Source organism: Pezoporus flaviventris, unplaced genomic scaffold (genome assembly GCF_033815535.1).
Source record: "Pezoporus flaviventris isolate CSIRO_AGI_PZ_B2104156 unplaced genomic scaffold, CSIRO_AGI_Pfla_v1 ptg000063l, whole genome shotgun sequence".
NCBI lineage: Eukaryota > Metazoa > Chordata > Aves > Psittaciformes > Psittacidae > Pezoporus > Pezoporus flaviventris.
The window spans coordinates 6,762,394-6,787,336 of record NW_026892611.1 but is presented as its reverse complement, the minus strand read 5'-3'; the positions used below and the strand labels follow the sequence as shown (position 1 = coordinate 6,787,336).

General features: G+C 40.2%; 1 protein-coding gene across 2 annotated transcripts in view; it reads left to right on the top strand.

Annotated features, from left to right (window-relative positions):
* GTF2I (general transcription factor IIi) overlaps nucleotides 1–24,943 on the top strand; it is a 79,014-nt gene that overhangs the window by 11,666 nt on the left and 42,405 nt on the right. For both annotated transcript variants that reach the window (XM_061470353.1, XM_061470352.1), the window contains exons 2-9: nucleotides 441–546; nucleotides 1,941–2,079; nucleotides 15,191–15,325; nucleotides 15,740–15,923; nucleotides 16,117–16,145; nucleotides 17,279–17,327; nucleotides 18,024–18,067; nucleotides 19,390–19,467. In XM_061470353.1, the coding sequence (XP_061326337.1) occupies nucleotides 441–546; nucleotides 1,941–2,079; nucleotides 15,191–15,325; nucleotides 15,740–15,923; nucleotides 16,117–16,145; nucleotides 17,279–17,327; nucleotides 18,024–18,067; nucleotides 19,390–19,467 (764 nt within the window). The remainder of the gene's footprint in view (nucleotides 1–440; nucleotides 547–1,940; nucleotides 2,080–15,190; nucleotides 15,326–15,739; nucleotides 15,924–16,116; nucleotides 16,146–17,278; nucleotides 17,328–18,023; nucleotides 18,068–19,389; nucleotides 19,468–24,943) is intronic.

The following is a 24,943-nucleotide window of genomic DNA, read 5'->3' as shown; positions in this document are numbered from 1 at the left end:
TGAGCTAGGCCATAATAATTACAGGGAGGATTGTTCTAATACTTGTCTCATAACGATGATTTGCCATTTCTTTTTTGTATGTTAATGCCAGTGGGTTTTGCTTTGTTTAGGCTGCTGGAGCTGGAAACATGCTTAGGAAGAAAAATCAATGTAAATTTAGCTTATAATTTAGTATACATCTTTCTAAGCACAAAGAGTTTGTAGACTAGTAATGGCGCAGCATTTTAACTCTTGAATGTTTAGCTCCAGCTTTGGATGAAACAGCAGGAAGCATTAAAGCATAGAAGAGCAAGGACTTCCTGTTAATTTACCTGTGTATTTGCTTGGTGGGGTGTGTTCTGGGGTTTTGAATAGTTTTTGATCTTTGCTTGCTTCAGAGGCGTTAGTTTTCTTGCACTGCTGTGGGTATCTGAACAGGGTTATTTTATTTCATTTTATAGGAAGAAAATGGCCCAAACTACTGCACCAGCAACATCCATTCGTGATAAGGATTTCTCTGAAAGCAGAATGGTGATTACATTCCTCATGTCAGCACTTGAGTCAATGGTTAGTAGAGAAATTAAGCAGCTGCATCATTACTCTCTTGGCATGTGCAGGATTACACCACGACATTGCCTCCTCTGGGGAGCAGGAAAGGTGTAATTTCATCTTCACCTTACTGTGTGCCGTCCAACCTGCTGTTAACTCTGTCTCTTTGCTTATGGCAAATCATGCTAACAGTCTTAGCAATCATCTTGTTTCTTGTTGTGATGTGGTTGTTTTAAAAATTATTTTGTCAAATAAACAGGAAATAATTATTGATTGCTCAGGTAGAGTGTGGTTGAAAGGCAAGAATCTGTTCTGGTCTTTGCCTTCTGTAATACAGGGTGAATAAACGCTCTTGAGGCTAAAGCCTTGTCCTCAACTGCTGTACCAATTCAACAAAACTTGTTCAGAAAAGACTTTTGTATTTAGTTGGCCTATCATCCGTTTTGTAGAAGTTATTTAATCATTGTGTTGTGGGGTTTAAGTTTGGCCCAGGGCTGTGAGTAGAAATGCTTGTCCTGTTTTCATAAGGTTGAGGCACTGTCAAATATTTGGTTCTTTAAAATCATTTTCTTAAATGATAAGAACAAAAATTTCCTTTTTAGCAATGGAACTTGAATGGGATGGTTATAAGGTAATTGATTGCAAGCCTTTTTTTCCAATGTCTGTATTCAATTCCTAAAGGTTTTGTGTCACTTTTTGCTCTTGCGCTGCAGTAGGTGGTGTTTTTTATAGGTTGCAGTAATCTCTGATTTGAGTTCCTAGGAGAAATTGACTTCTTGTGATCCCTTCTTGATGATCTCGCTAATTTTCTTAGAATCTTTGCTCTCTCCCTGTGCCACAGGCTTCTTACTTCACTTCTTTGCCAGAAATTTCTCGCAGCAGAATGCATGTAGGCGTTCACAGGGAAGGTGCATTCCTTCTGCTCAGGAGGAATTCACCTGAGCCTGAGCACAGCAGGTGGGACGAGGCAGACTGCAGGCAGCTTTCCTGCGCACAACCACACCTTTCTGAACAAACATGATGTGTGATAAGCCTGCTGCGACTGAACAAACTCCTGTATGCTCTGTTGAAAGTTGCAGTAAGACACTCAATATGATTATCTAACAGGGAAGTGATAATTTCACATGGATTGATGTCATAAATCACTTTAATTAAAAACAGTGCAATCTCTGAGTCTACACAGGGCCTTAATTTCCCTAATGCATCTACAATGCTTTTAAGATTCCTGATGAAAAGCACTTCAGATGTATAAATTATCCTTTGCCAATCGCTGATGTTATGTTACTCGCAGTACCTTCTAAAGGGTGGATGCTGGCAGCTGAAGTAGTAACTGTTTTACATGATACCACGTATATTTCTATTAACTGTACTCTTAACTATAGTAATAAAAACTTTTGTTTTTCTTTTTATAGTGTAAAGAACTTGCCAAGTCCAAAGCAGAAGTTGCCTGTATTGCTGTGTATGAAACAGATGTGTTTGTAGTTGGAACTGAGAGAGGAAGAGGCTTTGTCAATTCTAGGAAGGATTTTCAGAAGGATTTTGTTAAATACTGTAAGTTCCAATGTTGTGTTTTTATATTTCACAAGCTGTGTAATGTGTTTTGCATAATACTAATAACTTTTGGGAGCAAAGGTCTATATATCATGGCTACATGGTATAATTATGTTGACTATAGCAAAACCAGCTGTTTAAGAACATAAAAATGATCAGTAACAGTGGTCTTGTTTGGAGTGTTATTTCAACTGTGGATGAAAATGGTTTGTTTTTTTTTTCTTTACATAATGTGACAAACTAGTACAGAGAAGTATTAGACTTACACCACATCCTGCATTTCCTAGTACATGTTAATTTTTCTTTGCAATTCCTCTAAATCTTGCACTGGCAAAGGCTGGATGTCACATTCAACAGGTAGTGGACTTCTTCTGTCAGCTCACATGGGCCTGGTTCTTCAGATCCCTTCATGCCTTATTAAAGCAGATGCACATTTTTTGACAAGATATTTTTATGTAGCTTTTCTATATCACTGTTACTTACTAGACAGAAAGATGTATTTATATCCTAATGACTTAAAATCACATCTGCATTACACACATCTAGGGTGTGCTTTTTGTTTAATTTCAGTTTTATAGTAAGACAGTGGGACTTAATGGTTTCATAAACCCTTATCTATTGAGTATAGGGCAGTATTTTTAGGAGGTAGGTTTCAAAGTTTCAGACTCTTTCGTGAAGAATTGATGTGCTCACTTAGGGAAGTGATGTCGATGGACACTGCTCAATAACAAAATTTACCTGCATAGGGAAAGGAAGAAGATGCAAGTTCAAGAACAGAGAGAAGAATCACTTTGGGGAGGGGGGGGGGAGTTTGGGCAACAGCTATAAAATATTCTGGTTTGACTAATTAAAAACTGCTTGGAAAGCAACTATGTTTAACATGTAATAAACATTTGCTTCTCAGAATGCTTTTGTTGCTAGCTAAGTTTCTCCTGGAGGTTTTGTCTGGAGGCCGTTCGTTTGTGGTGAGGCTCTGGATTTTTGCCACTGTCCTACTTGCTTGGACAATGACTTCGTGTGCAAAAGTATATTTACTCTAAGGAAAGACACCCCAATGTTGCGTTGTAACAGATAATTGATATCAAAACGCAGAATTACAGCCTGACTGAGGCAGTGCTCCCATACTGGTATTTATGAAAACTGTTAGCTGAATTATGGGGGAAGTTCAGTTTTTCACCTTATTTCCTCTTTTTGCTTGTTATTGTCCCTTAAAGGACTTCCCTGAGATCCTACATACTTTGTTTTATTGCCAGTACAGTGGTACTATGGGCCCTGATATACAGGAGGCTGTATACTGGGTATATCCATTGGCAAGGAGTCTGAAATAACTGGGATTTGGTGTTTAATCCAGGGAAGCACTGGCTTCTCATCCGTGCTTATGTTTGACTGTATCGTGTCCATGTGTTCAAATTTTACATCAGAACTGATAATCCTGATCCTTTGCTTTACTCCAGTTACAAGGTGCTTGTTCTTGGGCAGTGATTTTTATGCTGTCAGACTGATGAGATGAAACAGTATCCACTTTGGACACAGTGTTTTTGTTCTGCTTCTTGCAGAACATAGGGGTGTAAATCCGTCTGAATAAAGCCAACTAACCTCAGTCATTGCTATCATGATACGCACTTCACTAAGTGCGTATCCCCTGTTCTTCCTGGAGAGTTTTGGTGCTGGAGGTAGTTTCCTCCTGTTGCTGACAAAGGTGTCTATAATTCCAGAAAACCTGACTTCAGAACACAAATTTTTAGGAATAATAGTATTACATATTCCTGGTGATGCTGGTTCCATCACTGCCTCTGACAACTTTGAGGTCTTGATGAAATTTATAGTGTAATATCTTTTGATCCAAAACTTAGAACTGTGGAGGCAACAGTGCCTTTCCTTTAGCACCTCATGTCTTCAGTTAAACGTGAGAGCTAGCAATGGACAGTGTTAGTTGCAATTTTAGTAGGTCCTTTGGAAATGCCCAGGAAGGCCACAGTTCTGTGTGGTTTTAATACATTAGACTTGGGCCCTTTTTGTTCCTTTCTGATGGATAAAGGCTTCCAAGCAATTCTTATAGGGATGTTAGAAAGAAACTGTTAAAAATCCAGCTGGGATGTTGGCCTCTGGAGCACGTGGTGCTGACAATATGGAGAATTAGCTCTCCACTTGTGTGGGTCTCTTAATTTCTCTGTAAATCTGGAAACAAGCGTGGCTACTAAGCATTCCTCTGGTTATGTTTGACTGTTATGACAAGCCAGCATGTGTCTCCAGTCCTTACTTCCACTTTTCCCACAACTCTTGTGTGTAGTTCGAGTAAATATGAAGAGCTTTCCAGCATTTGGAGGGCTCAGGCTTCAAGCCTGCTGTTACTTTTAGTAATAAGTATAATTTAGTGGGCTAAATTGATGAAATGTGCACATAAGCTTTATGAAGGTAGTAGCATCTATGCTTTCTAGGAGTATAGGGCAGATAAAAATAACAGCAGTTCAGTGGCAGCAGCACTGGGGTTGAGTTTCCTGTGGCTTTCATTCTTGAGGATTTTCACCCACATGGGTTTTCTAATGCCTAGTGCAGGGAAGAAGTCCTGCACATATCTCATGTACTGTGGTACCCTAAAAAAATGCATTAAAACAAATTATAGCAATGTTTTGGGCTTTTTAAAAAAAATATTAATATGGGTTGTGTAGTGAGTGTTGAAGAACCAGTCAACAGGCAGTAGTTATTTAAAATTGGGGCAGATAATGTATTCTTCTGACATGTGCTTAATGAAGAGGGCTGTAAGCCGTGTCTTACAGTGAAATGGTATGTTTCAATAAGTGTAGCACTGTGCTGTGCTTGTATGTATAACACGTAGCTTAAGTAACCTACAGTGAGTTACTCTAAGCCTGTGTAAGTTTATATTGTACATAAAAGTGTATTCTTCCAGTGCCTGCTTATATTCAGAGTATGGACAAGCATGGATACTTGTGCCCTGTAAGGAATCAAGATCATACACGTCTTGCTCTACCAGTGCCTCTTTATTTTAGTTGAAGTCTACTGTGTGGTCCTTAGTTCCTCTTGGATGGCCTCAGCAAGATGAAGTGCCTCCTTGCTCTCTGGATTTCTGTGGAGTTATCATCTGTCCTGAACAGGAAGACCTGTTGCTGGCAGGTGTCTCAAGAATGCTGTTTGCTTCATATATTCATCTGCATCATCTTGTCAGTTTCCCTTGAGTTTTGGTTAAGGCTTGGTGTCAGCTCTGTGGAATTCACTCTCATTTGATTGGAACTGGAGGTGGTTTATAGCACAGACAAAAAAAACCCAACCAAACTGTTACTGCTGAACCCAGGACAGACTGTCAGGTGAATATCAGAACAGCTTCCTCATTTGAATACCTTTTTGGTCATCTGCTCTGGACTTCGAGAGAGATGTGGGTTCCATAACATCTGCCAAGGAACTGATTGTTCTCCAGGAATCCTGGTTGCCTCTGCTAGCATTTCCAGTGGTCCCAGCTGTTGCACCGTTGGTATGTAGGTCTCACAGAAACATAATCCTGTGAGTTCTGCAACTTTCTGTCAGCTCTCCCAGTCATGCTGCTTTTTCCTTCTGTGGTGCCAGGGCTCTGGGCTCACTTGCCTGAGGTGGGGCCATCTTGCTTCTGTAGGTGATTCATCTTGGATGATAGGTTCTTTATTAGCAGCCTTCATTTTCCTTCTGGTGGCCTTATGTTTCCATGCTGATCTTAACAGTGCATCTGATATGGGCCAGAGTTTGGCTTCAAGTCCTGCTAGAGACTTTTATTTCAGCGTCTTTCATTCTTTTTACCTGTACCTGCATGTCCATCCAGCCACAGGTTGTAAGAACTCCTTGTAGCTTCAAGAATGCTTAGAATCCGTATGTTTTTAATGGGCACAACTGTTCCTCCTGTTTGTGATGAAGGAATGGCACACGATGCTCCAAAGACCTTTTGGGAAAGATTGCTCAGCTTTGGCTCCTCAGTATCTTTGGTGTGTGGATCACTGTTCCCTTTTGGATGTTCTCCATCATCTGTAGGCAAGTAAAATGACTCTTCCCATAAACTAGGTTGCTGTAGCATCTGTGGCTAGGCTTCTGTCTCATTGAATTCTTCTGGCCTTTGAGCAAATACAAGTATCAGGTTTTCTGGGGAGGTCTTCATCTGACATTGTGCTCCCTTATCTCTTTCTCTGTTACTAATGTAATGCTTCAGCAGTTTAGAGGGGGATGGAAAAAGCAAACAAAACCAGAAACCTGAAAGGCTGGTTTAAAAACAAAACAAACTCAAAACTGGCAAGTTCTGAACTGGACTGGCAACTGTTTGACTACTTTGGCCTGCTGTAATTTCTGTCTGAATACCTAGAGTTGGCATTTCTGGGCTTGCAGTAGCTTGCCCCAGTAGTCTAGAGAAAATTAAGCATCTCTGGCTGAAGTTATACCTCATCTGGGGTCTTGGTATGGCAGACGCCAGCCTCCTACTCCATAGCTGAAATTACAGCCATGCAGTGACTGTCCTTGCTTCAGGGTTTGGCATCCACAGAAGCTGCTGTTCACTGTGCAGGATCTCTTCTCTGTAAAGAATGAAGGCTTCAAATACACAGAAAGACTACAGGGCAATCCTTTGGTCTTTGGGGATATGTAAATGGGATTCTGAGTACATCACATGTACATTGGCGGAGTGTCAGTCTGCTCCATCCCTAGCTGTTCATCCCCATAGGCTGGAGGATGCCTGTGTGGGATTAAAGCAAAGTTGCTGCATGGACCTTGCCTTCAGGCAGCCTCTTCCCAGCTATGCCAAAGAGGTGCAACTCACTTCTGTCTCTGCTTTCTGTGTTCCAGTCAGTGTCAGAATTTTAAGCTGCTCCTAAGGATTCTCCTCATGAAATCATACTCTTGCTGTTCAGTGAGTGACAGAAATCGTTTTCCTCACATTAAATGTTAATGTTTAAACTATGACTACACGGGACAAAGCTGCTCAGGTGTTGCTAGAGGCTGTTTTGCATCTCCAGCTCTGATGCTGCAGCATAGCAAAAGTGGTGCCAGTGAACGTGATGGCTTTCCTCACTTCAAGACATCTCACCAGCAGTAAATATGAACTCTGTGGCTGGTGTCTGCATGAGGACTTTCCTACAGAGGAGTTTGTGGCACTGGCTGGAGTCATCCCCTCTCAGAAAGTGCATATGGATGCGCAGCCTGAAAGTCCAACTGTTTGAAGGCAGTAGCTTCTTTTGTTTTTCCATCGTCTTACACTGTTTTTTACTGACATGCACTCCAAATTGCCTAATACATTTTTTCAAACTGGAGGAATCTTGTGAAATCAGTCTATACTTTTGTGATTGAAGCTTAAAGAATGTTAATATTCTCCATTGCATTGCTACAGGTGCAATTAGTTCTAATACTGGCCATAATAGTAATGCCAGCAACAGGGCCAGATCCTTAAGGCAACTTAGGTACCTAAAAATCTAGAGCAAGGCTTCTGAAAGTCTTGCATCTTCCTCACATCACCTCTACCTGTAGGCATCTAAATAGCTCATCAATCAGTGGGGTTGTCTTGAACTGTGTTTTCTTTGTAGGTGACAGTATCAAAAAAGCATGGTGTAGAAACACATGACTGAAGCATTTATTTTTTTTTAACCAAAGCTAAGTAAAGAGTATAGCATGTTGGTATAAATACAAATTTCAACATGCTGAAGCTCTGTTTGGCATGTTACTGCTTTCATTTTTTCTAATGGATGAAGCTGTTTACGTGTTTGTGTATCGTCTGTGTACTTTCACAATAAGCAATGCTGAACAGACTGTGGTATTTCAGGCCTGAGAGCATCATGCACAGATCGTGTATTTAGGAGGTGAGGGGTGGGAGTCAAGCTACAGTAGTGTGACTATTTTTATTAACTCAGTAGCTTTGGTTTAATTTTAGAATTGTGCTTAAAAATGTCTTTGCAATCTGCTGAGATAGCCGCTGATACTGCAGCATGCTAGTTAGTGCCTGTGCTGTACTGCTGGTCTGGATGTAGTGTTTCTATAGTACTTTATCTGGATGTTCCAGTAATGATGGAAATAAAGTAGTAATACACTTGATCTGCTTCTTCCTACCTGTTGTAATTACCTCTGTGTTCTGTATATTTGTCATGTCTGTAGGAATTCAGAAGCAGTATCTAAATGGGGTGTTTAGCTTTTCAGCTCTAAAGCAGAATGTATCAGACTTGAAATTGAGTAGACTGAATCCCCTGACCTGTATAGAAGCAGCCTAATATCTTTCCAGTATTACTCTAATAACAGAGGGCATTAGTGGGTCTAACTGCTACTGATTGTGTCCTCATTGTAATATCTAAATGACAGTCTTCATCTTTGTCTCTGATTATCTGCTATGCTTTTATAGTGATGGTGTCCTTGGTTCAGCAGTAGCAGTCACGTTTTTCCTTTGTGTTAACTGGTGCAGTGCTGTGTTTTGACTTCTAGCTTGAGAACAGTGTTGGTGAAGCCGATGTTTTCGGTTGTTGCTAAGTGATGTTTACCCTGACCAAGGACTCTGTGAGGCTCATGCTCTGCCAGGGAGGAGGGGAAGCTGTGAGGAAGCAGAGATGGGGCGCCTGACCCGGGCTAGCCAGGGAGGTATTCCATACCACAGCACGTCATGCCCGGGGTGGGGGGTAACTGGGAGTTACCCGGAAGGACACGGGCTTCCGGGTGGAACTCGCTTTCTTGGCCGGTGGTATCGTATTCTCTTCCCTTGTTATTTTCCCTTATCATTGTTTTAGCTGATAGTAGCGGTGGTGATTTGTTGCTGGACTGTTCTTGTCTCAACCCGTGGGAGTTGCACTCTTTTGATCCTCCTCCCCGTTCCTCCGGGAGCGGGGAAGGGGAGAGCCCCGGTGCGGGGGGGGGGGGGGGGGGGGGAGACGGACACGGACCTCGATTGTTGTCAGCTCGGCACCACTCACTGGGAGTGAGTGAACAAGTTACCTGACTGGGTTTAAACCACGACAGATGGCCTGGGTTTAGCAGTAGCAGTCAGTTTTTCTCCTTCTTGGTAGCTGATGCAGCGCTGTGTTTTGACTTGCAGCCTGGGAACAGCGCTGATAATGCCGATGTTTTCAGTTGTTGCTAAGTAATGTTTACCCTGACCAAGGACTTTGTGAGGCTCATGCCCTGCTAGGGAGGAGGGGAAGCCGGGAGGAAGCAGAGACAGGCCACGTGACCCAAGCTAGCCAAAGAGGTATTCCATACCACAGCACGTCATGCCCGGTGTGGGGGTAACTGGGAGTTACCCAGAAGGACACAGGGTCTTCTGTGTCGGACTCGTTTCCCGGCAGGTGGTATTGTATTCTCTTCCCTTGTTATTTTCTCTTATCATTGCTGTCGGTGGTGGTAGCGGGGGTGATTTGTGTTGTACATTGTTTGCTGGACTGTTCTTGTCTCAACCTGTGGGAGTTGCATTCCTTCGATTCTCCTCCCCATCCCTCCAGGAGTGGGGAAGGGGAGAGCCATGGGGGGGGGCCTTGATTGCTTCCAGCCTGGCACCACTCACTGGAAGTGAGTGAACAAGGTGCCTGGCTAGGGTTTAAACCACAACAAGTGAAAATACTATTCTATAACTAGCTGACATCTTTTTGGTGTTGCCCAAAATAACACAAATGCAGCTAGTTTAAAAATACAACTTTCTGATGATGATGTGCCAGTATGGAAACTGGTTTCCCACAGTCATTTACTTTGGCCCTAAACTAATCCATAGCCAGCTGAGACTTTGGTGGCTTTTGCTGCTCCTGAAGCTACAGAATACTTTGGAAGAGAAAGGAGTCATTGAATTGTAGACCTAAATAGTAAGTTAAGAAGAAGAGTCAGGCGGAGGATCCCAACAAAGCCCTCGTACAGTTTCATGTCTGCCGTCACTAATGTTACTATTTTAAATACAGATGGAGGGCTGTATCTATAATTCTTGCTTTAGATTTGGTCTTCCAATGCACTTCGAAACAGGTACACTTTATGGAGTGTGTAGCAGGAAAAAGGGATTTTGGAATAGTTGCTTTTTAAAGCTGTGACTGTCCGGATGGTTTTCTGTTACCAAGCCAGAGCTGTTTTACACCTCTGTAACTCTTGATCTCTTTTTTTCATGCCAGATTTCCTTCCAGCTGTTTGGCAGCGGCCTCTTTGAAACAACCTCTGCTAAATTCTGTTTCAGTATCTGCTGGAACAGGTTCTTCCTAGTCACCTTCATGGGAACTAGCTCAGCTGTGGCTCTCAGTTATGTTTCTGAGTTTTCACCTCCCTTTTTGTGCAGATGACTTGGAATATCTTGTACTTCTCCATATTGTAAGAACAGAAGAGGTTGCTGCTGGCTCCACTGACTGTAGCCCATCACCTTTTCTCAGACTAATTATGCCGGCAAACATGATGTTTAACAAGGTTTTAACTCCTGTGTCTGTCACTTGGGAGTTAAGACCTTGCCTCTCTGCTAGTGGAAGGGATCACATGAGTGCATTCTGTGAGCCAGGTTGCATCATGCCTGTTCAGTGAGGTGTTAATGATTACCTGTCTGGCTCTGCTTGGGCTTAATTAAGCAACAGTTTTATAACATTTTTGCTTGGGAGAGTTGTGGACATGGCAACAGCTGGCTTCTTGTGTATCTCCTTTCCTGTTCTGCAGCCCTCTGTGCAAAATGGTCTTCTGCAGTTGGGCCCAGACCCCTGCGCCACTGTAAAACCTTGCATTGTGAGTTGGTTCTGGGAGTCCCCATCTCCAAGGATGCTACAAAGATGCTCGTAGTGTTCTGATTGCTAAAATTTATGGAATATCTTTGTTTATTTAATAAAAAGCATGAAGCTTCAGATGTGCTTCCTAGCAAGCGAGGACACTTTGCTACATACATTGTGACTGCCCCCAGCACTCTGGGCTTCTGCTTTCTCAGTCTCTTGAAGTATTTACACTGTACTCTGTTTATTGGAAGCACTAGTTCATATTTTGCATCTGTTTCTGCCCCACCTCTAGCTTTTGGGGGAGTTTATCTGTTGTGGTTGTAACTGCTTGATAAAGTACCTAGTGTGTTCATTCTTGGCATTGCGAAAAGCTTTTTTGATTTAACATTTTGGTTTCAGTCACTGTCTATTTTGTATTTGCAGAATGTAGTTATGAGTTAAAGCATCTACCTTTGAAGACGTGATCAGTTTATTCTTGATAAATCACATGCATAGGAATTAGTTCAAAGATAACATTCCTAGCACTTGCCCAGCGGTTGCAGTTACAAGTAATAACTCTAAAACCCAGAGCAATCATCCCTGTCTGTCTTGCTATAAGAGCTGCTTCTTTGTTTGCCATTGCTGTTTCCATCTGAGCTCACTTAAATAGTCCATCTTACCAGTCCTCTTCTGCCTGACCTTTTGAAATGCAAATAATGTAGGGTTTGAGCTGTCCCATGTTGCATTTCTCACATGTGTTCATTATGTATTCATATGTATATATATATGAATATTATGTATTTATATGTATTCTCAAACACATGTTCATTAGCTGAACCCCACATTAACAGCCTAGATCTTCATGAAAGACTTGGAAATGTCGTTTAGCTTTACCTTGTGGCCTGCTATACTCATCCTTTGCTTTTCTACTATTATTCTTCCTTTTCCCAAGTTCTCAAAATGAAAAGAAAGATTCATTTTCAAAACCTCTGTTACACAATTAGACACAAGTTATTTTTAAAGTGTTTTAGAAGCTCACTTTATGCCTCTCTTCCTCAGGGGTGCTTCCTTTGCTTCCATCCTGCTAAGAGCTAGTTTAAAAAACTTTCTTAGTAAGTTCAGTCACATTTCAGTGGAGACCACCCATCTCGTCTCATCAGAGTTGAAAACAGACAGAAAATTACAGTAGATAGCTGATCTGTTTGAAATTCCCTGGTTTCTAAATTCTGCCTCAGGTGATTTGCTTTTCTTGTGGTTTAAGTGATCCTTTGATAATCCTGAAATGATTTCTCTTTAATTTTAAGTTATTGTCTAATTTCCTGAACTGCAGAACTGGATGGCCTTAAAAAGCTCACAGATGAACTGGGTGGATGCATTGCAAAACAAATCAAACAGCTTTTAGCTACACACGTTTACTTTCCCTCTTTCATTGCTCATAGTTATTTTCACAGAGTAATTTTCCTTAAGCACAAATGGTAAAATGTAGGTACATGAGTGGTGTCACAAAATAATTGTTGCCCTTAAGTTGCCTCTCAGAGTGTCTGCACAGGGGTGACATTCATACTCTTACAATCACTTCGTGGCTTTCTCCACCTGGGGGATTAAAAGCCAAACCACCTGATTAACAACCTGATGTTTTAACATGCCGTATGTACCGTGGCACTGACAGCTCTTCTGCTAGAGGAGTGTTGAGCTCCATCACCTTCAGATACTGAATCCTACCAGCTTTCTCTGTTGTTGTTTGTGTAGCATCTCCTCTTCAAGTGACATTTTGGAGGAAATTTCACTCAAGTAAACTGTGTCTCTGCTAAAGCTTGATTTTTGTGTCTTACTCTTTGGTGACATGCAGATAGTGCTGATTTTGTCAATTGTCTGCCTCCTCCATGCAGCGGCATTCCTCTCACCTCTGGGTCGGGTCCTGTGAATACAGATGTGCTTTATGGCCTCTAGTCTGCCAAAATAGCACTTAGGCCATGCTTTAGAATACATGTTGTATAACACTGCTGAGCTGTAACACTCTTTTATCATTTTATAAGCATAACAGCATCTATTTAAAGCAGGAAGCTATACTGTCTACCCCTCTGGAGGTCAGGGTGTAGCTATCTAATTGCTGCCATACCACAGGAAAAAATTGCCAAGTTCAAATTTGATCATTTCAGGTATTTCCTTTTTTGTTCAGTCATAAGAATTTTTGTAAGAGGCACTTTTACTTTAAAGCAGCCTATTCATTTTATAGTATTTCCATTTTATATAAGGATGGTGGTAGCTGGGAGATTCCGTTTCCAGCCAAGTGGTAGGCTGGGCTGTCAAACCCGGTCTGCTGCTGATCAGGGTAGATAAGAGGGAAGGGTGTTCTGAATAACCAAAACATGGATGGTACAAGAAGGTAAGAGGCACTGAATCATATATGGACTCTTGAGTGCAAAATGAAGATTGTTGTTAGGAGCTGGGTCATCTTTAACCATGCTGAATCTGGAATAGCTTTTGCAGAGTAACAGGTCTAATCCTGCAGTATGCTCTCAGCTGTGTAGAAAGCAATTCTTTTCTGATATAAACATTCCTTACCCTTCCTGAGCTATTTACCTTGTAAAAACAGCCCCCATCCCTCTTTCCCAACAGGTCTTATTGCACATGTCCCAGGCATTCCCTCCCAAATATAGCCTGAATCCTCCTGGGTGCTCTGGTAGTTGTGGCAAGGGCTTGGTCAGAACCTTTAAGGTTTGTAAGCTCCAGCAAGTGGAGATGTGTCCATTGATGCTGCCACAGGAGATGAATGGCTGCTGGGTCTGATCAGTTTTGCAGAGCTCTCATAAATCTTACTGTGTTTGAGACTTAGTCTTGTTTGTCAGAAATTCCGTCAAAAGTGGGAGAGATTAGGGAGGTGGATGCATGATGTGAGCTTAAGAAAATGGGTTCAAAACATGTAATGAAACCCAACGATAAGAGTTAAGAAGGAAAATTTCAATGTCTTTTTGTCTAGTTCTCATTTTAATGGGAAGTGAGCAGTGTCATCATTTTTGTTTTGCTTATATTTAGAAAGTGTGGGTATGCTTTTGAGAAGCTACAGTCAGTAAAGGCGTTTTCAATGAATCGGTCTCATAGGTAGAAAAAAACCCCCACCCAAAAAGCAACATTGCATGTGGGTATGAATGGAAACTGATGTCTCTTATCCCCAGGTCTTCAGGCAAACTTTATAAGCTGTCATTAATTATACACCTGTGTTATAGGTGTATAATAACATTCCAGTTTTGCAGTATTGTTTTTGTTATGGTACGCCCTGTCAGATTGCAGAGGAAGCAAAAGTGTCAGGCCTGAAGAGCTGGAGAGCTGAATGTTGTGTGGAGGTTGGATTCTAGTGCAGGAAGCAGACATGTGATTTGTAGAGCGAAAGAGAGATTCTTTTTTAAGCATAAAAATCCCAGTTTTTAAGATTATAAATGTCTTTAGTAAAAGCAGTGGTGTTTCAGCTCATTTCACAACTCATTTATAATCAGTTGTTTAAACAGATGTTTGTTTTCTTGTGTTAGTGTAAAGTGACAATACTGGCAGTGCAAAGCAGTGTTTCAGCTGTACTGCTGTGACTGCTCACGGTTAAGTCATGACACAGCTTCAGCACCGATCATCCTCTTGCACATAGGAACACAGATCTCCCATGCTTTTTCTTTCATATGGAGAGTGTCTGTTGTTTTCCCCTATTTTTGCTGGGTGATTCACAGTAAATCTTGGCAAGAACTGAGTGGTAAGAAAGGAAGGCTGCCACCTGAAAAGATCACTTCCATTTGCTTTTAAATACTGAAAGTGTTACTCCATCGGTCTTTTGGCAATGACTTTTGCTCAGAGACTATAACAAGGTCTAGGGCTGAAATCTTTGTTCTGTGTGCTGGTGTCTTGTTTACAACTTCTCCTATTCACTAATGAGATGTGTATTTGAAATGTCTTTGAAAGGTAGGAGTTGTTATGACAAGTCAGATTCCTTCTCAGCTAAGCACATACAGCATAAACAAACCAGGATGTAACGTAACATGCTGCCATAGGGCATCATGGGTAGCACTTTAGAGCTATGGAACCCTCTATGCAGGCATTTTAACCTTTTCCCTGGTGATTGTGTTAGTCCTACTTCTCTTGGCAGCTTTGCATTTTATTTATACTGAAATTAATAGTTTGCTACCTCTTCATGCCCCAAAAAATCCCTGCTTGGATGTCTCTTAATTCATCATTCTTATACCTCAGAGGGTGATATTTCTGAAGGCTGTAAGGAGGATGTAATGATTTTAGGGTAAATTTTAATTTATTCATTGTTCATGTACAGATATAAGTGCATTTGCTTCTAAGACGAGTGATTTCTTATGATTTTTTTGGCAGGGATCCTGCCCTAGTGTTACTACTCTAAACTGGAGGGACTGGGTACTGGGAGGTTTAATAACTTACTTTATTTTTGTCTTATTTTTATAACTAACTGCTAGGTGTTACAGAAGAGGAGAGGGCTGCAGAACTGCAGGAAACAAAGACTATACCACCTATAAATAGACTGCCAGTGGATACTGTGGAACTCGAAGCTCTCAGGAAGTCTGTGGAGGACTTTTTCTGCCTTTGCTATGGTGGGTGCTTCAGAGTCTTCCAAACAGATGTCCTGGATTTCTAACTTTTATTCCGGTTGGGAGGAAAGTACTGCATGGTCTTAGCCTTCCAACTACAGTGCTGTTAAGGTGGTAGTTGTAACTTTTAGTACCCTATTCTAAAACATACCAATACATTGCATAATTTTCTTGATGTGGTTTGCATGGTGAGATGTGAAGGTATTGTACAACCCATTAAATTTCCTTTCAGGAAAGCCTCTATCGTAGTGGGTTCCAGTGCATATTAATGTGAGCAGTACTTGGTTTCCTGTAGAGATTTGCATCTACACTTTGCTTTTCCTCCAGACCTCTCCAAGTAAAAAGTTTTATGAGGGTCTTATCCTTTTCCCAATTTGAACACTCTTGACCTCAGTACAATCTCTTTTTATTCTCTAGGTAAAGCTTTAGGAAAGTCAACGGTGGTACCTGTGCCATATGAGAAGATTCAGAGGGACCAGTCTGCTGTGGTAGTGCAGGGCCTGCCTGAAGGACTTGCATTTAAACATCCAGCAAATTACAACGTTTCAACCCTCAAATGGATTTTGGAAAACAAGTCAGGGATCTCATTTGTCATTAAAAGGTTATTTTCTCTATCTTGTGCTAGTCTGTCCATTCTGGTTTTGTACTAAAGTCCAATTAATTTTAGTTTTTAATGAAATAAGTTGCAGCTTGTTTCTCTTAAACAGGAGCGCTCTCTCATTAATTTTACACTACCAAGTAAGTTATGATGTCTTTGCTAAAACTGTGGGTTTTCTTTCTGTATTTCCACGCAGGCCTTTCCTAGAGCCAGAGAAACACCTAGGTAAGTTATTACTTACTCAGACTAAATAGAAATCAGAATTTTAGGTTAGATAGCAGTATAGATACAAGAATTAGTTGTGTGGATAAAGTGGCAAGCTGTGCAGAAATTCTGGAGTGTGAAATGCCTTCCTTATGGAACTAGAACCTTTTCCTTTATGCGTTTTGCCAGGAGCAATTAATTAGAGATAAACTTTGTCTATTGCATTCTTCATTCTTTTACTGAATTTGAATTTATGTGGATTGGATAGTATCCTAGGGAAAGAAGTGAACTGATGAAGGACTGTATTGCATTTTTAGAAGATGCCAAGACTTTGCAGTGTTCTGTGTTCCTATGCAGAGCTGATTTTGGCATTTATATCTCATTTTAAACATTGATCTGATATTCTGAAGTAGCTAGGTGATGTAGTTCCTATGAAAGCCTCTATAGATGAGAAAAATTGAGCTAGAGTGTTTTAAAATTGCACAAAGATTCACTCCTAGCTTAGAAGAAATCCCTGTTCCTTTCATGGGATCATGTTGTTTACTTGCAAAATTTGTACATGTAAGAATTTGTTTTATGAAGAGGATGAAGGAGTCTCAATAGGAATGTAGTCAAAAAGGAATGTCTTGGGAGACACAAGCAGAAACTGATGCTGGATTAGTAAAATTAGATATGTGTTGTCTATGCCCAGTAAAAAGAATAAAAAGTGTGTAATCACAGAGAATCTGGTTATATTTCTATTAAAAATGCAGGACAGGTTTTCAGTGGGTTAAATGACATTCTAGAAGCATGAGCTGTTTGTGTCTAGCTGTAATTTAGAGCTATGCTGAATCTCTATTGAACTACCTGTTTTAGCACAGTTTAGGTGAAAGATTTGTTTACCTTTTTTCCCCGAATTTTCACCTGCCATCATGAAAAGGAGCAGGGAAAAGCATGAAATGTACATTTGAAGTAACTTTATATTGGTGTTGCTTTATAGATTAATAAAGCAGTTTAACGAGATCCTTCCCTCGTATCTGTGAATACAGAAAAGAAGCAGATACGCTTGTGAAGTGTAAACAGGTTTTCACTTCATGAAATCAGTGTTACATTTTCAATTTGTATTTAAGGTAAATGGAGTGCAGGAAATTCAAAGATTGTCTTTTAACTTTCAGGAGCTGCTATGACAGATCCGTCACAATCAATTATACCTCCAGGTGGAAGGTGAATTTAAAATCATGGAAGTTTTTTGTATCAGCTATGTATTTTCATACAATTTCTTTCTCTTAACATGCTTTTTCTGTCCAGCTGACCTTTGGATAACTTCTGCTTGCCTGGGGTTATAAAAAGCATGAATCTGAATTTTCTCTTTCTTTTGACCATTATTTGTGGGTAAACTGTTACAAATTAAACAGATGGCAAAGTTTCCTTTTGGTTTAATTAGCCCAGTGAGTGTTCTTAATTCACAGTCTGTCAGTGAGGGATAAGTTTGTCATGTTTTATGCTATGGCAGCAATGGGGAACAGATGTAATGTTGTTTCCTTCCTCTTCCTCAGTAAAAGAAAAGCCGTAAAATAATTTTTTTGTTAGTAAATGGGTAGATTATGTCTGAAATAAATAAAAAATCAGTTAATGTGAAAACAGGGATCAGTTTGCTCTGCTGCTGAGTTTGCTTCTCATTAAATGGTAAATGTGCTTTGAATATCGTATATGCCAGGAATGTCCTATCCCTGCATTTCTGGGACAATTCCCTTGAGATAAATCAGATAAGCCAAAATGCAGGATTTCTTACTTTTGTGTTCCTAGTTGGAAAAAAAAAAATACTGGGAGATTGATTTTACTTGACAACCTGTAAAGCTTGAGGAACTTCCCAGAATGTTTTTATAATGTCAGTGTGCTTGCTTTGTGTATTTTTTTTAGTTGTACTCCTGTTAAAGTGAAGACAGAACCAAACGAGGACTCAGGTATGTTCAACAATTTGCTCTTGTTTTCCAAAAAATGGTCAGTTTCTGTTCAGAAGGCTGAAGTTAAGCAAGTATAGGAAGCTTTAAGAAAAGAGCAGCAAAGAGCCATCATTTGTGGGAAGGAAAAGCTTTCCTTAAAATTGTCCACTTTTCAGTTGGAGTTTTATCAAGCATTGAGCCTTGGCCAAATGTTTCCATTTCTAGAAGGGGGAGATCTGTAAAATTTTGTGGACTAAACCAATTTATCTTTGTAAATAGTTTAAACTGGAGAAGAAGGAAATCACAGGTTTTACTTTGTTCTAATTCAAGATTACTTTGTCCCTAATTGGGAGATAAAAACTTGGTTTAGTTAATATTACTAAAATGTTGAAAATTACAGAATTTCCCTTTTTCTTTCTAAAAGGGAAATGAACAAATAAGAGAGATAGCAAACCAGGTTAGTTTTTCTTGAGAAAAGCCCAAGCATTCCTAAGTTTCCTGCAGTTAAGACGTGATCCTGCAGGCATTGTCATCCACAGTGGAGCAATGCTTAAGTGTCTGCTTTGAGGTAAGGGTGTGAATAATCCCATTAAAGCCAAAGAGACACAGGTGTGCTTTGAGATAAGCTGGTGACTTTCCCTTTTGTTGGGTCAGGCCATACTGCCCAGTGTTTTGTATAAGAATGAAGTTTTTATGTTTAGTCCATTTCTTTGCTTCTTTGTGCTTCACAACTTAAACTTGTGATTTGGGAAACCTCCATGGTTAACATGCTCAGCATACACAAAGAGTTAACTTGAGCCTTTTGTCAAGGCAGTCCCAGACTCTTTCCAGTGCTGCTTCCGGGCATTTTAAGTAATTCTCCTTTTGTTGGAATGTTTTAAAAGCGTTGTGAAGGCTTATGGAGGGGATGCTTCACTTGAAGGAAGCCAAGAGCAGTTGAGCACTTTTGGTGTTGCTTCATCAGCAGCACAGTTTGAGGCAGGATGTATCCCAACTTGGCTGTGGAGAGGAGTGAGCAGGAGTTAGGTCTACAAGTACTTTTAGCACAAGTGATAAAACATATCTGATCAGAGATAGCATTTGCAAGGATTCCTACTTTGTACGGAAGCATTTAATCCTGAATCCGTTTGACAGTGACCAAACTGAAACATAATAAACCAGCAGGTCACTTGGTCACCTTTGGTTTAGCTCAACAGTTGTTTGGTGTCTCAGCACCTGATCTTTACTTTTCTTTTCTTTTTTTTGAATAGAGACCAGGTAGGATCTTGGTGGGTGTTTTGTTCGTTTTTTAAGAACCTGGTTATAATTAGTTTCCATATTTGATTCCTTTCTTGCTTCTACAGGAATTTCTCTGGAAATGTCAACAGTAACAGTGAAGGAGGAACCAGATGATCCTGATTACTATCAATATAATATTCCAGGTAATGGTACTAGCTTTCATATGTGTTTATCTCATGAAAATGTTGATTGCTTAAGTATTGCTCTCTCTGTGCCTTTCTTTTTTATTTATTCTTAGTCATTAAACATGCAGTTACTTTGTCAGGATATAACATTTCCATGCTGGCTATCATTTAAGTTATTCTGAAGAATACCAAAAGAGCTGAAGTATAAGAGCATATCCAGATGTGTGTGCTTGCTCTGTAGGAGAAGTTTCAGGAGTCTTTTCAACTGCTTGTGGTTTTTCAGTGACCTCTTTAAATAGGAAATAAACCATAATGACAATGCTGTGCAGAGCACTGATTGAATCTTGTATTTATTTTTAAAGCTTCAGTAGCTTTCATAGTGTATTTATCAGTCTTCTTGAATAGAATGACCAATATGTGTTAAAACTATTGAAAGGTTTATCTGGGCAAAGCATAACAACATTTAATGAGGCTCATGACTGGGGGCTCTGTGTATGCTTTAAGGTGTCTCTTAGTTGCTTTTCTTCATCTCTACTTATCCGGTTAATACTGCATGGTAACTTCAAGTAGGAGCGGGAGAAGAAATTGTTATTTCTATAAGTTGACGTTGATGAGCGGATTGACTCCACAACTCATTAAAGTTGTAAAGTAGGTATGCTTTTTATTCAGCACTGAGATGCACGGGGATAATTCCTCAAAGTCATGCGTACCTCAGTGTTGTTTCCCTCTACATTTATTCTCTAAAGTTAGATATATTCATAAGGTTGCACAACACGCCTAGACATATTCATGTCCTATCCCCGCTTCGTATTATGATGAGCCAGAAGGTCCTCTGCACCTGTGCAGTGTCCCCTCTGGTCATGGGCAGGGGTCTCAAGATGAAGTAACTGAGTCTTCCTCCTGTGGGTAGGGGTCTTCAAGATGAAGTAAATGAGTCTTCCTCTTCTTGCACTTTTCACCTTTCAGTCTTCACATACGGCCTTAGGGTTTGGTCGTTATCCCAGCCATAAACCATCTGCTTCTCCCCCTTATCAGTTCCATATCAATAGCTGCTTATCAATAGGATCAAGTGTCTGCATTTCCTTATCAATAGCTGCTTATCAATAGGACCAAGTGTCTGCTTTTCCTTATCAATAGGACCAGGTGCCTTTGTTCTGCTTAGCAGGCGTTTACAACAGACAATACTTTTGTTTAAGCAAGCAAATTCCTCTAACCCCCTTGTACAACCCCCCTGTACATTGGTCAACTCTCTGCATCAATCCCCCCTTTTTCTATAAAGTTAGTAATTTCTTTTACTATATTATGCATGACAGAGCTATCCATTTTCCATCGATTTATGAAGTTATTTTGATATACACTGTGTTATACAAGGTACAATCATTAAAATGAGTAGTCCTGTAGCCAAGATTAAAAGGCCTTGTTTCATTATGTCCCTGAACCATCCAGTAACTCCTAGGTTATTTAACCATTCATCCAGTCTGCCTCCAATAATTCTAAGCTCTTGCATATTTTCCTGCAATTTTCGCAGTTTAGCATGAATTGATTCAGAATGGTCAGATAAGTTCATGCAGCACATACTTTTGAAAACCCCACGACCATCCTATAACAATCTTTGTTACCTCCCGGGCTTGTGTGCTTCTAGTTGAAAGGCTTCTGGTCAACCTGAAAAGGTGTCTGTTAGTATTCACAAATGTCTATACCCCTTTTTTCTGTCCTTTTGCAAATTCTTTTGCAACATATTTTCATCTAGAGTCTTTTTGAAATAGTTTCTTGTTTCTATTTGATACTTAAATTTCATTTCTTTTTCAATTCTCATCGTTTATCATAGATCGTTTACAATTCCAGGAAGAAAATTTTGTTATACCACAAGTAATCAATATTTTACACCTGTGGTATTTAGTCTCCTATTCTGGTTCCTGGTGTAATACATATTTAAATTTCATTTCTTATCTGTTTCAGGAAGGCCCTGATCTTCTTCTGATTCAGGCAACTGTGCACACACCTAACAGTCACTACAATTAACAACTTTAGTAATATTCTATATTAATTTCAGGTATAAGTATTAGTCCCAAATAGAATGTCAGTTATCACATAAATCCAAATTATGGCTGATATAATTTCATATGCGAGGGTCCTGAAGGTTCAATCCGCCATGTCTTCTCTGGTTCTGGTGCTTTCTTTATTCTTGCAAGCAGGTTGTTCCTTCATCTTCACTGCTGTAAAGGTGGCCAATATTGTCTGATAGAGTCTGCTCCACTTCTCCTGTAGAGGATCTCCTGAAAAATTCTTAACATAAACCCAGTCTCTGGATCTAAAAGGGTGAGTTGGGTAATCCATGCCTCTCACTCTTGTCCTTAGTATTCTCTTATTTCTTCTAATCGTTTTCCCAGATTGACCAGAAATTTTAGGAGACAACCTTCTCCCACTTCCAGAAGACTTTCTCCTTTAAACTGGGACTGATATGGTCTTCCATATAAAATTTTTACATAGGATAGCCTCTTCTTTCGACCGAGGTTTAGTAGTTGCCCTTGTAACTATTTTGCACTAAAGGGCGAGCCTTGGTCGGAAGATAGTGCCTCTGGTACTCCAAAACCTACAAGGGAATGCTTCTGGCCACCCTAAAAAAGTATTTCGTTAACACCAAATATTGGTAAAAATTTATTTGTCTAATTGAACTATGATATATAGATTCTTTCCTTCAATTTGTTCATCTAAGTATTTATACAAAGACTTGCTATCTCAATGAGTTTTATTATGTTCCTCCTGAGCTAGCGTCCAGAGTTGGTTATAGGGGATTATAATTCGCCCATCAGGTATCTGAACCCAATCTTCTTTGTTTTCCTCTCCTCCTCTGAGATCTTCAATACATTTTCTATCCTCCTTTGATTTTCTAGGTTTAGATTTCTCAATTGTTAGTTTGCCGTCAGGGATTAAGGGAATGAGTTTCAGCCAAATTTCACCTTGTTGATATCCTTGACAATACATAATAGCTACTTCCTCAGGTAGCTGAACAGCTTTCAGTAGTTGTTTATCCTGTGTGTTCAAAGGTCCTCGTTCTTTCCAGATGGCACCATGTGCATGGACCACACCAAATGCTTATTTAGAATCAGTCTTTCAAATCTGGTCTAATAGTTGCTGGATTGAACCAGTGGGCTTCTCTCTGTTCCAGGAATGCTGATACAACACAGGACACTAGTACAGTAATTTTTGTCCCAAGGTAAACATGCGGGCCTCTTCAACATTCATGATAACTGCTGCCACAGCTCTTAGGCATCCGGGCCATCCTTTGCTTGCTTCATTCAGCTGTTTTGAAAAATACACCACTGTTCTCTTCCAGGGTCCTAGTTTCTGAGTAAGGACCACCAAAGCTATTCCGTGTTCTTCATAGGAATATAGCCAAAAGGATTTAGTCACATCCAGAAGTCAGAGCTGCAGCTCTCATTAGCTCTGCTTTTAAATTTCTAAAGCCCTCCTCTGCTGAATCAGTCCATTCCAAAGAGAGAGGGGTTTCTTTTAACCTGGAGCTCCTTGATGGTTGACAGTCATGGAGCTTGACAAATGGCTTCTTTTCTAGCAGTTCCAAGTTTTCTCTGTCATCCTAGGTAGGAAACTCGGGTTTGGATTAGTTTGGCCTTTTGTCTGGTTACCCGATAACCATTCAGTCCCAGAAAATTCAATAATCCCACCATCCACTGGATACATTCTTCCTTTGTTTCAGTAGCAATTAATAAGTCATCCACATATTGTAACAGAGTCCCCGTCTGAGTGGGTGGTTTCCATGACTCTAATTCCCGTGCTAACTGGTTTCCAAAAATTGTTGGACTGTTTTAAACCCTTTAGGTAACACTGTCCAAGTTAATTGGGTTTTCCTTACTGTGTCAGGATGTTCCCATTCAAAAGCAAATAAGTTCTGGTTTTCTTTGGCCAATGGTAAGCAAAAGAAAGAGTACTTTAAATCCAAGACGGCAAATCATTTTTTATTTGATTTAGTCAATACGGATTAGCTATTACTGAATATCCTCTACAAATTTGTTGATTCCTGAGATCTTGAACCAATCTGCAACTTTTCTTTACTGGCAAGATAGGAGTATTATATTCCAATTCACATTCAATTAAGAATTTATATTTTAAAATTTATGAATGATTTTTTCATTCCCTTTCCTGCAATTTTAGGGGCTATTGTTTTATTCTAATTGGGCAGGCCCCCCTTTTTATTTCTACTTTAACAGGTAAAGCATTTTTCGCTTTACCTGGAACTTCAGATGTCCATATTCCCAGATATACCTGGATTAAGGATTTCTTCTATTTCAGGGAGGTCCTCCTGTTCGCTTTTTCTGTTGAATTAAAGATAAACTCAACTCTTTTAATTCCATTTTGCCTTCTTTAAATGTTGCTTCTTGTCCTAATAAGGATTTCCAAGAATTTAGTATGCATAAAAATTTTGTGCATTCTTATTTGTTTTTCCAATTTGCTTTTTTCCTTTTTTTTTGGTTTTTTTTTTGTTTTTTTTTTTTTGTTATCCTTGGTGGCCAGTAGCTCCCACATCTGTAACAAATTCTTTTCCTTCTGAATTAACGCCGAATAAGTTGCTCCTGTATCCACTAAAATTCCACTTTATTTCCTCTGGTCTCTAGTTTTAATTTAACCAGTGGATCTACTAGGGTAGATTCCCCAGGTCCCTTGTCAGTCTAGTTTCAGTTCAGCCACCGGAGTCACTCCATGGCACTCTCTCCCCAGGGCAGTCTCACTTCCAATGTCCAAAACTCTCCACAGCACACACACACCGATCCGGTCCCATAGGAGAAGAACCCACTTCCCCCACCTTTGTCCGACATTCCTCCTTCACCAGTTTCAAAACATTCCACAACCTCTCAGTCCCGTCTATCAACACGTCTGTTCCCACTTGTTTGCCTGCCCCAGCACCCATCCCGTGCTCAAACACAGGAGCTGCGCGAGCTCCCCTCCTTTCCCAGTTTTCTCTCCTTTTTTTTTCCTTCTCACGGCTGCTCACCCTGCTCTGCAGGGGTTACAGATGCCTGCCTCTGCAACAGCACTTCTGGGTTAATGTGAATGTGCTGCTTGTTGCCAGTGACAGAATCTCCTCCTCCTTATCAATATCTGATAGGACAGATATAGAGGATGCTCCTCTCAGAGGTAACTGTGATATATAATTTTTCCAATATCACAGGCTGAACAACATCTCTCCTGCTTAGCTTTCTGGTTTTCTCTGTCCTTTTTCAAAGCCAAAATTAGGGATCTGGCAGAGCTATATTAATTTCACATTCTGTCTGCCACTCCGGGTGGTTTCTTAAAGTGAAAACCCTATCTGTATATAGTACTTCATCCCATTTTCCTGGCCACCTCAAAATCAACATTAATGTAACAATGTATTGGTGCGCGGATTGACTCCACAACTCGTTCAAGTTGTAAAGTAGGTATGCTTTTTATTCAGCGCCGAGACGCACGGGGATAATTCCTCAAAGTCATGCGTGCC